At 40.0% G+C, this 12,449-nt stretch overlaps 1 protein-coding gene across 7 annotated transcripts in view; it reads left to right on the forward strand.

The window, feature by feature from the left end:
- Positions 1–12,449, forward strand: part of rc3h2 (ring finger and CCCH-type domains 2) — a 94,963-nt gene that overhangs the window by 40,925 nt on the left and 41,589 nt on the right. For all 7 annotated transcript variants that reach the window (XR_004416644.1, XM_033048959.1, XM_033048955.1 and 4 more), the window contains 5 exons: positions 2,446–2,621; positions 5,725–5,925; positions 8,700–8,832; positions 9,453–9,571; positions 9,993–10,105. Coding sequence is in view for 6 of the 7 variants with exons in the window: in XM_033048959.1 (XP_032904850.1) it covers positions 2,446–2,621; positions 5,725–5,925; positions 8,700–8,832; positions 9,453–9,571; positions 9,993–10,105 (742 nt within the window). In the remaining variant the exon portion in view is untranslated. The remainder of the gene's footprint in view (positions 1–2,445; positions 2,622–5,724; positions 5,926–8,699; positions 8,833–9,452; positions 9,572–9,992; positions 10,106–12,449) is intronic.

The following is a 12,449-nucleotide window of genomic DNA, read 5'->3' on the forward strand; positions in this document are numbered from 1 at the left end:
TGCAGACACCAGCTTGCATCGCCTTGCCAGCTTTTTCCAGGCTGGACCTTCTACTGCCATGCCTGGCCCACACAGCTTCCTCGGTTGCTTCCTGATGCCACCACCACCACCAACCCTTACCTACACTCCGGCCGCTCGCGGGCTGCGACCAATGATTACGCCGATCCTTGCCTCTCCCCGGCTGCCAGCAGGCCAGGGACGTCAACTCACTGGGATTCCAGGCTATGTTCTGTTCTCAGTCTGAAGAAGGGTTTCGGCCCAAAACGTTGCCCATTTCCTTCGCTCCATAGATGCTGCCGCACCCCCTAAGTTTCTCCAGCACTTTTGTCTACCTTCGATTTTCCAGCATCTGCAGTTACTTCTTGAACCTCTGTTCTAGACCAAGTGTTTGAGGAAGGGTTTTGACCCAAAACGTCACCTATCCATGTTCTCCAGAGATGCTGTCTGACCTGCTGATTTACTCCAATAGTTTGTGTGTTTTTGTGTATTAACCAGCATCTGCAGTTCTTTGTTTCTACTACTTGTACGATGATACTCTATTACTCTTTAATCCCGCACTCGGTTATAGTGGACAATCGGCAATAACAAACTTCATTCCTTCCATTGTGGTCCATTATAACACGGGTTTGCTGTCCAAATGTGGCCTGACCGATTTTATAAAACTGCAAAATGACTTCCTGACTCTTATACCCAATCCCCAACTGACAAAGGCAAGCATGCCATATGCTTTCTTTACCATTCTATCTACTTGTGCTACTTTTGGCGAGCTGTGGACTTGAGAGTCCAAGATCCTTTTGTACATTAAGACTGTTAAGGACCCAATGAGTCTCCCTTGGTCTAGTATATATATTACTAAAACTTTCATCTTGTTTGTTTCTATGTCTGTGTGTGTGTGTGTGAGTGTCTGCCTATGTGCTGCCGGAACTACGCCAAAAAGGCACATGATAGCGCTACAATATTTGGACCACCTTACTCACCATTGTCCTGTGGTGTGTTTTTATCAAGTTTCGTTCAGATTTATGTTATATTTTACAAGTTATTTACATTTTAATCTTTACAAAACCCCACTTTGAGAAAAATCACTTGAACCTGCAGTGGCAGTTAGCAGCTATGACATCACAATTGGATCTCATTTACATAAACTGCCCATCAGCAGTGCTCCTCCCCACAATTACATCACAATGGGATCTCATTTACATTTAAAAAAAACAGCAGCTCCCACCTCACAATGACTTCAAGGGGGGTAGGGAGGGGAGAAGGGTTATGGAGGGAGTGACTGAGGAGAGGGAGGGAGTGGAGGAGGAGAAGGGAGAGAAGAGGGAGGGTGAAGAGGAGGGGGAGGGAGTGTTGGGGGATGAAGGGAAATGAGCCGCGCCTGCGCAGTTGGGGGCTATGGGTGAGTGGTGGAATATTGCGTTGGGGGAAACTGGTGAGTGGTGGAAACGGGTTGCGTTGGGGGAACGGGTGAGTGGTGGATAATTGCATTGGGGGAATGGGGCCCAACGGGTCCCACTTGGTCTGGTAGTAATTAAAACTGAAAAATTGAGGAAGCTTGTGTGAAATATTTTATTTCTGCTACAGAGGGGTTTTAAATGTGGTTTATCATTAGCACATCCTTTAGAGTCAATGAATACTCATCCAATTTGATTAAATAAGACTGCAAAACAGATTGTGTTTTAAAGTTGTGGCATGTATACCTGTATAAAATGCAATTGCTGTAACTTTTCACCTTTCTCAGCATGTTCACTGTGAATCGATCAGCAATTTGCCCTTTTTGTGAATCCAGTGGCAGGATATTGCATTTTGAAGAGATCATTTTTGCTTTTAATCACGCAGTGACCCTTACATGAAATTGCTTTGTTTACACATAAAACACGGTGAATACCATTATTTTGTCACAAATTGTAGCCCATCATGTCTGCTTGACGTGTAGCAGAAGTTTGTTAACTGCATATGATTGTTTTGTGGGGAGTTTTCTGCTGGATTGCAGTATTTTTGAGGACAGACTGCTTTTTTAGTGGGAGGGAGATTACCGTTTAGTTAAGAGTTATAGTTTGGAAACAGGCCCTTTGGCCCACCAGGTCCGTGCCAACCAATGAGCAACAGTACACTAGTTCTATCCCACACACTAGGGACAATTTACAGAGGTCATTTAACCTAGAAACCTGCATTTTTCTTGGAATGTGGGGGGAAACCAGAGCACCCGGAGGAAACCCATGCGGTCACAGGGAGAACATGCACACACCATACTGACAGCACACATAGTCAGAATCGAACCCGGGTCCCTGGCGCAGTAAGGAAGCTACTCTCCCATTGCACCACTGTGCCACCCATGAAATTTTTTAATGTTTCTGTTGATGGATTATTCCTTTTCTATTGCCATTTATGATGTACATATTGGTAATATCCAAATAATAATCTTTGTGTTTTCCATTCTTTTATCAGCTATGCAGGAAGAAGCTCTTAAACTAGTCTTGCTTGCATTAGAAGATGGGTCAGCACTCTCCAGGAAAGTGCTGGTTCTCTTTGTTGTTCAAAGACTCGAACCACGGTTTCCTCAGGCATCCAAAACTAGTATTGGTCATGTCGTACAACTCTTGTACCGTGCATCATGTTTCAAGGTATTGCATTCAGGTTTGCAAAATATTCTGTTTACCACGTGTAATGCAATTTTTGAAAAAATTTAAATGTTAAGTCAATTATTTGAATTATTTTAGCAAACTGAATTTGAACATCAATAAAATCTTAAATTGCAGGAAGAAGTTCTTAAAGTAAAGGTGAAGCTGCAGACAAAATGGGCAAAATTGTGGACAAATAATGTTAACTTAATTATTGTTTCAGAGGAGGGGACGAAGATTAACAGCTTCATCTACCTTACCACTTTCTAATAATATGTTGTACATCTTTGTCCTGCAACTCCAGTTGAGATTCAGTTGTTGTTCTTTCAGCCCTATGTCATAATTCCTTGGCAAGAACTAGGATTTGCACTAGTGACACTCACCGGTGATGCCATGGTGGGTGGGACTTTACTTTCCCATGCACTTGCCTGGGGAAAGTGCAGCCCCAAGGTTGAGCTGATCCAACCCAGAGAAAAGATTCCATCCACACACAAATGCCCCTCACCAATGAGATGGCTAATTCCACGTAATCTTCTCTACAGTTATTCACAAGCCCATGGTTGCTGCTGCTGGTCGCTGCATGTTTATCTACCATCTGGTCCTTTCTCATGCTCTGCTGCTGTCTCTCCGCTATCTAAAGCAGAGAGAATCAACGTGTGAGGAAATGCTTGCTGGACGGAGTCAATACATTGCAGTTGTGGCTGAATGTTTTCTGTAAAATCACAATTTAGTTAAAGCTTTGTGCATCAAATGGATCCATGTGTCTTTTTTAAAACAAAGCACTGCCAGTTTAGCTGAAAGAAATAAGAAAGACAAAATAGAGTAAGTGGCACTGTTCTAACAAGTTTGCAGAATATGTATGTGCATCTTTCGAAAGTAGTTGTAAAGCTAATGGGATCCAGGATTTTAAGAGTCCAGTGTACAATGGGAGGAAGATTATCTTGATTTAAAAAAATAAATAAAACACTGGTTAGACCATTAAGCCACAAATTGAATGTTGCATCCTTTGCTCACCATCAAATAGTAGGAAGGATGGCTTGAGGAAGAATAGAGCAGAAAACCTAGAAAATGTAGAGCTGAAATGGGAAATCAGGAAAGCAAAGAAACTGCATTGGAAAAATATTGGCAAAGGAAACCCTCCGATCTTTCTAAAATAAAGAGCAGGTCATATCTGGGACCAAACAGATAATGACAGTGGCGATGTTGTTTGTAGGTAAGGTTCTTAATGTTTAGCGCTGTGTTCTCAAATGAAGGAGATGGTACACAGGTTGTAATTAACAAGAGAAAATGTGAAATAATGGATGAGAGAAACATAGTGTAAGATTAAGGGTTCAGTATGTTTTTGAAAATTAAATCAACATGCATGAATGGAGCAAATCTCGGGCAGTTTTAAAAAAGCTAGGGAGATGTTCTGAGCACTTTAATTTAATTCCTCCCTGGCTACAGTACTTGTGGCAGAAGATTGTTAATGGACAGTTGTTTCACAAAGGAGGAAGAGATGAATGAAGTTAGGCCAGTTAATTTCACTTTGGTAAGCACATTTTTTAATTTTATTTGAGAGACTCTATAAACCTTCATTGGAAAGGCAAAGAATAACCAGCACAGTATTGATTCTTATAAAGGAAAATCATGCATGTCAAGAATTTATTTTGGGGCAATAACCAGAAGTGACAACGAGGACAATGCATTTGATGTATTCTTCGCGACCAATTTAGGATCGGTCTCTGTCTTTCAATAGAAACATATGGAAATGCTCTCATGCATTGCTATGATATTCTACATGTTTTTCTTTTTCCCGACTCCTATGGAATAAATCTTCTACCTTCAACTGTTGTGGCATCTGGTTTTGACTTGCTGTCAAATGATGGCTAGTATCTGAAAGCTAACCAATATGGTTAATTTATAACAAGGACTTTCACTGAAATGTTTAATTCCTCCATAACCTAGTATGTATTCTGGTAACTAATTACTTAAACATTGTTGACTTCATCAGGTAAACATTTGTGAGTGGAATTTATTGAAAGTTAGTGAAAAATCACCTGATGTGTTTGTTGCTGCTTTCATGTTTTCTCAAATGAATTTACTTTTCATTCTCTTATGTCCTGATGTTAAATTTGACTTTGGGATTATTTTATTTGTTTGCTTGTAAATAGAGTAATACTGGTGTCCCCGCTACATAAGAATGGATTAACTTCAAGAAAGCAACTAATTTGGAGCAAATGGGAATTTAGCCTGTGCAGATTGTAATTTAACCTACTTCAAGACCTTCACGAGGCATGCAACCAGAAAGGGATACAGAATCCCAAATAGGATCTAATCAGAGTGATAATTTGAACACATTAAACTCTACAATTTGTTAATAGATAGATAATCATTTTAAGTAATTTTGAGCAGAGGATCAATTGTCTACTAATCAGCCCAAGAGAGCAAATGTGGCTTTGGTTTGACATCCCATCACAGACAACGGTATTTCCAGTGATGTCGTCACTGCATAAGAATGTCTGCTTTGATTTTTGCGTCTAGATCTCTGATGAGACATGAAGCCAGATTATTCTAAATCTCAAAGGTTCAAAGGTCGATTTATTGTCACATACACCTAGATGTAGTGAAATTCCTTTTGCCAATGCAGCACATAAAAAAGAATACAAACAACAATAATAAATAGCTTTAACATAAAAACATCCCCCCACAATGGTTCCCATTATGGGGGAAGGCACAAAGTCCAGTCCCATCCCCAATGTCCACCCATAGTCGGGCCTATTGAGGCCTCCACAGTTGCCTCTACGGAGGACCGATGTTCCAGGCTGAAACTGAACCTGGGTATATGGCTAGAATCATGATGAAAGGACAATTAAGTTTGGTATATTCTTATTAATAAAAATAATAGCATTTAAAACTTGTGCACTAGTTTTCGGAACTGTTCTTTAGAGCCCTTAATCTGTCATCCACAATTTCATTTAGGAAACTACTTGTCATATAGAAAATTAGGCCCCATCTTCCTTGGGTTTAAGTTAGATGATCTTGCCATATCCTATATTAAACTGCCATCTGCCATATGGATATGTATGTGGAAAGGCATGATTCATTGTAGATTGTTTCTCTCTAGGTTACAAAAAGGGATGAAGATTCTTCTCTAATGCAACTGAAAGAAGAATTTCGTACTTATGAAGCTTTGCGCAGGGAGCATGATGCACAGATTGTTCATATTGCCATGGAGGCAGGACTTCGAATTTCCCCTGAACAATGGTCTTCCCTTTTGTATGGAGACTTGGCACATAAATCACACATGCAGTCCATCATTGATAAGGTTTGTTGTAGAAGATGTGGCTAATACTATGTTTTACCTTGGAAACTTAAGGAAAAATCGATATAATTGTGCTCAGCAGACGAGTGGCATGGTGGCACGGCAGTTACTGCTGATGCCTCCCGATTTCAGGGACCCAGATTCAATTCTGACCTTTGGTGCTGCCTGTGTGGAGTTTTCCTGTTCTCTCCCTGACAGCATGGGTTTCCACCAGCTACTTTGGTTTCCTCCCAAATGATGCACATCTCCCACCAGCATTGATAAAGGTAGACAAGTAAAGCAGGGTATGCAAGGGAGGGAGGGCTTTATTTTTACGTTGCTGGAAGTGGAGTGGGGAGCGGTGTGCGAGGTAAATATTTAATGGATTTTCATATCCTCAGTTTATTGTTGGCGGTGGGGCAAAAATTGTAAGTGCAGGAAATGGAAAACATGGTTGAGGGCCTTGAATCTAGTGAGAGAGAGTCTTTGGATGAAGTTAAGGGGGGTTGGTATTGTCAAAATATAAGAGAGAAGGGTAACTGGGAGAACAGACTAACATTTCTTAGAAGCAAAAAGCACAGTCGATTACTTCTCACAGATGTTGGATAAGGTGAACAGATGGTGAAATTTGAGGAAGGGAAGAAGTGTTATAATACTTCTCCCCTATGCCAAGTTTATGATGGACCTTGTTAAGGATGTATTTTTCCAGCTAAGTTGACAAAATCTTCCAATGCACTGCTGTTGGAAATGGCTGTTTTTGTCCTCCATTTCAAAAAGGTTAGGGAGGGGATCAGAGGCATGTTCCATATGTCCTACTGAGAGAGAGGCATAGCTTGAACTCGAGAGATTCCCAAAACCATGGATTATGTATAGCAAGTACATAGTAAGTAGTGCCTACATAGCAAGTAGTGCCATAAGAAGTCTGTCCATGTGGTGGAGAACAATAGTAGAGGCGAATCCGGCAAAATTCATTCTAGGAGGGAATGTCCTGGTGGAAGATGGTGATCTAGACAAATTGAGTTTGTGGGCTTGAAGACATCAGAAGTGTTGGAATATATCTGTATTTAATTGTTAACATTTGTATTAATATGAATTACAAAATACATTGCGTGCAGTTTTAATAGTTAATTTTATCAATGCCCAATAATGTAAACAGTATATACAGCAGCTTCTGTGAGAAGGGAAACAAAATGATAAGCATAACTGCTGAAAAGCTATTCACTGGAATCTTTAGCTTTGTTCTCGCTTCAGGTGCTCTCTGATCTGCTGAGTATCTCGATTGTTTTTGTATCAATTGTTATCAGTAACTCCGCATTTTAAATAGCAAAGAGCTGCATTTACAGATATCCCTAATCAGCTTTATACAATTGCACTCCAAATGTAGTACTGTAGTATAACAATAAATAACTGTCCACATGTGTTATTTTATAGTGGGAATCATTCTAGTATCTTTATTACCTGTATGTTGATTGTTAGGTATTTGAAATAGAAGCATGACTTTGAGATTATTTTTTATTGATATTCATAATGAGCAAGTATTACTGGGGGGGGGAGGAGCACATTAGATATATAATTGGCATGTTATTGGCAATATGCTTCACAAGACTTCTGGTCAACAAAACTTAAGGAGGAAATTCCAGGAGGCCGACGTGCTCCTGATTCATGTTTATTTTGGAAACAAAAGTCACTGCTGCCAATACAAACATGAATTAGAAGCAGGAGCGGGCCTTTCAATCCCTTGAATGTGCTCTTCAATTTAATAAGATGATGGCTGATTTGAGCATAACCTCAACTCTGCAATTCCATTTAGCTACTGTAATCTTTCACACCAATCATCACCCAACACCTTGAGTATAACTATATCTTGAAATTTTCCAAGGTCTTGGTTCCACTGCCTTTAGAGAAAGAGTTTCACCTCCACCTGTCTTAAATGGATGACATCTTGTTTGTTAACAGTGACACCCCACACCCAGTCTACATTTTTTTTCACGAGGAAATGTGCTGGCCGCATCCACCCAGGCAATACCCCTTGGGATCTGTGTTACAGTCGAGTCTTCCTATCACTCTGGCTGATACAAACCTAGCCCATCCAAACTCTCTTCCTCATACAGCCTGCCCATTCCAGATAGTAAGCTAATAAACGTCAGAACAGCTTCCAATGCATTAACAGCCTTGCATAAAGAGACCAATACTGTAGTCAGTACTTTTGATATGGTTTCATCATTGCCCTATGTAACAAGCATAACCTCACTACTTTTATATTCAGTTCCCCTAATAATAAACAATAACATTTTGTTGATTTTTCTAATTCCTATTTCTGTACACCAGCCTTTTTACAAATCACACATAAGGCCATCCAGATCGTTCTGCACCTCTAAGCTCTTCAATCACTCAAAATTTGATGATATATTACCATTTGCTTTCTACTTTTCGGCCAAAATTGATCTATGGTAGAGTGATTTTAATATTGTGGATGCTCAAGGTCAAGTAGAGATTTTCTATGTTTATCACAACTATAGAGCAAGTCGTTAGTGGTAACAAGAGATATGAACAAATTGATTCTGATTTGGGAGACGTTGAAGGCATTTGGAGAAGTCATGGGGGACTTGAGATGTTGTTATTTATTAGAATTAAGGCTAAGTAGCTAAAGCTGCTTTGGTGGGAAGGTGGCAGATAATTTGAAGGAGAAGGAGCAGAACCTATGGGAAGGATAATTATAAACAGCAGCTGACGACTTGGGAGGGAAAGTTTCAGAGTCAGCTATTTATTTGAAGTGTCTTTATTTTCTTTGTCTGCAGCTCCAGTCTCCCGAATCTTTTGCAAAGAGTGTGCAGGAATTGACTATTGTCCTGCAACGGACAACTGATCCTGCCAATCTGAACAGGCTTCGATCTCATCTTGAACTATTAGCAAATATAGATCCAAACCCAGGTATGAAAGGAATTTATTATTGATGTAACTAACTGAATTTATTCCCGATTACACTATGCCCAGTGCTCCAACAATCTACTTGTTTATTTCAAAACCGTACATTTTTTAGTATTTTAGATTCCTCTGGTGTCAACATAGCAAAAGACTTGTGTTTCTTATCTGAATAGGATCACAATTTTTAGTAAATGTTAATCTTTTAGAGCATGATTCTTTCAGTGGAATCAGAATTATTCGTTGAAGAAAAAAATCCTCCATAGTTTAGCTGGGCTATGTAGTTCAAGAAATGTCTTAATAATCAGTCCCTACCCAAACTGTCGTCTATCCATTTCCTCCACTGATGCCATCTGACCTGTTGAGTTACCCTAGCACTTTATTTTTCTCAAGATGAACCCCTACGAATCTAAACATTACTGTGAATGCATCAAGATGTGCGTGAGTTTCTGCATTCACAAGATGCTGAGGTGAAAGGGAATGTAACAGAATGAAGTGGGGAAGGGAGAACTGCATTTTACAACTTATAAAATGTCAAATAAATCTGAAGCAACAATACCAAAGTTTTCAATGTAACATGCTGTTTTAGAAACTAGAGAGGGATAAATGCTATCTGTCTTTCTCTCAAGATGCTGCAGCTCCAACATGGGAACAACTAGAGAATTCAATGGTGGCTGTAAAAACAGTTGTTCATGGGCTTGTGGATTTCATCCAGAACTTCAGTAAAAAAGGTCATGAAGCACCACAAGTAAGCCTTTTTTTTGGTAATGTAGTAATGTTTTAAATGAACCAAATAATTGTCAACAGTTAGAGCTGGCCAATATTCTGAAGAGAATTGGTTATTCAAAACCAGTTTAAAAATGTGCACAATTGTTTTTTGCCTTCAAATTGAATTTCATGGGAAAATCTCAAATTTTACATTCATTGCTTTCAGTTCTATTATATTTTTATAATCTTATTGCAACCTATTGCTTTCTTACAAATGACAAATTGTATCACATCAACAGTCGTCTGTAGATAGATGTAGTTTCCATTATTTCATGGTGAACATTTCAAACTGTAACTGTTAATCAGCATTGATCGAGAACTTTTTGCAGTAAATTTAAAAAACCTATAGCAAAAGTCAGAATTAAACAGCCATGAAAGTAGTGTTCATTTGTTGTTTTCAGCCACAGCCAAACAGCAAATATAAAACCAGCATGTGCCGAGATCTTCGACAACAAGGAGGTTGTCCTCGTGGTGCCAATTGTACCTTTGCTCACTCCCAAGAGGAATTGGAAAAGTATGTTTTTTTAATTATGTATTAATACTGGTAGAAATGTATCTTTGCATTTCAAATCCTGCTTCTTCCATTCAAATTTAGGGGAAATGTGCTTGTTGATGTAGGGAAACTGTGGCACTGAGAAATATAGTGTTACATATTTAGTCACGCGTCAATTACATTGTAACTGGGTGGATCGTTAGGCTCCTATAATTGTATCACAGTTACACATTTTCTTTTGACATGTGCAATCTAATGTACACTTTATTATGGATATTTTTTCCAATATTGTAATCTCTGCAAGAAATAGGACTTTTATTGCTATCACAATAACGCTACTGTCTGGGCTAAGTTTGAGAAATGACAGGATAATAATAAAGATTCCCGTGTAATTCACTTTTTTTAAAAATCTTACTCAAAACGGGAGTTGCATGACTGATTAAGGAGAATGTCACAGCTGCATTGGACCGTGGGAATTGGGGAAAGGCTAATTACAACTGAATAAGAGGGGAGCCAGGGAGAATTGACCGGGACTGATTGTTATTGGGCAAGTCTACATGTGACATGGGAGTCATTTAAAGGCTATCTGGTCAAAATTTAGGACCAGACTTCAGGATCGGATTTCCTTTGAAAGGCAATAATGGCAATGTTCGCTGAACATTGGATGCAAGAGATGTTATAACTTTAGTTCAAAAGAGGCATATGCAAGAAATTGAAAAGTGAACAGGGCCTTTGAGAAATTGAGAGGGAGCAGGAAAGAACAATGGGGAATCGAGAGGACTAAAAGGGACCATGAAATGTCCATGGTGTGTAGGATTAACGAGCATCCCAAGGCATTTTATACATACATTAATAAGAAGAGGATGGCTAGGGACAGGGTAGGATCATTTGGGGATGAAGGAGGAAATTTATGGATGGAACCAGAGGAAGTGGGCAAGGTACTATATGAGAGACACAACAAAACTGCTGATGCTGGAATCTTGTGCAAAACAAACTGGTGGAGGAACAGAGTGAGTCAGGCAGCAACTATGGAGGAAATGGACATGTGATGTTTCAGATCGGGACTCTTCTTGAGACCGATGAATAAAACTGGAAAAAAGAGTCGAAAGCCTGGTAAATTACAATAGATTAGGAGAGGGAGTTGATTTGGCCTTACTCTAGCAATGGAAGAAGCCAAGGACTCAAAGGTCAGTATGGGATGGGGAATTAAAATGGTTAGCACCTGGAGCACTAGTAGGCCTTGACAGACAGAGAGCAGGTGTTTGGCGAAGCAGTCACCCAGACTAAGCTTGGTCTCGCCGATGTAAAGGAGGCCACATCGGGAGCACCAAATGCAATAGATAAGGTTGAAGGAGGTGCATGTGAAGGGTTGCTGGGGTCCCTGGAAGGAAGCGAGAGGGGTGGTGAAGGGATAAGTGTTATATCTCCTATGGTTGCAGAGTTAAATACCTGTGAAGGGAGTGGGTTGGATGTGGGCTTCACAACAACAGGGGCAAATCCACATTTACTGAAGGAGGACATCTCACATGTCCTAGAGTGGAAACCCACATTTTGGAAGCCGATGTGGTGGACACAGAGAAACTAAGAGTAAAGGATTGCGCCCTGCAAGAGGCAGGTTGGGAAGAGGTGTAATCAACTTTGCTGTGGGAGTCAGTGGATTTGCAGTAGATGTTAGTCGATAGTCTGTCCCCTGTGATGGAGACAGAGGGATCGTAAAAGAAAGAGGACATGTTGGTTCTTTTGATGAACAAAAAGCATAAGTGCCTAAGGTTTGAGATTCATCAAAGGCTATTGAGAGAGGCGATTGCTGGGGCTTTGACAGTCCTGTGTATCCTGTTTAGCTACTGCTGAGGTCCCATAGGGTTGGGGAATAGTCAATATTGTTTCCTTGTTTAAGAAGAGAAATAGGAAAATCTTGGAAACTATAGGACAGTTAGCTTTTAATTAGTTGTAGGGAACTTATTTGAGTAGATTATTAAGGATGGGATTTACTCGCATCTGGGGCCAGTCAGCATGTCTGTGCAGGGATTCAGGAAGTCATGTCTTACAAACCTGTGAGCTTTTTTGATGAGGTGGCAAAAATGATGAGGGAAGAGCAGTGAATCTGGTCGAATGCTTTACGACAATTTATGAAGACAAGATACTTCATGGTAGGCTGATCCAGAAGAGTAAGGCATGTGGAAAGGGATCCATAGAGACTCAGTGGATTAGATGCAATGTTGCTTGTCCTTAATACAGAAGTTAGTGATGGAGGGATGATACTCTGACTGAACAGGGGTTTAGTCTGAAACCTCTGTTATTTTTTTATGTTAGGCCAAAAATGTAGGTACAGTGACTAGTAAGTTTGCAGGCACCACCAAAATTG

The sequence above is a fragment of the Amblyraja radiata genome, chromosome 32, assembly GCF_010909765.2.
Source record: "Amblyraja radiata isolate CabotCenter1 chromosome 32, sAmbRad1.1.pri, whole genome shotgun sequence".
In the NCBI taxonomy this organism is placed as follows: Eukaryota; Metazoa; Chordata; class Chondrichthyes; order Rajiformes; family Rajidae; genus Amblyraja; species Amblyraja radiata.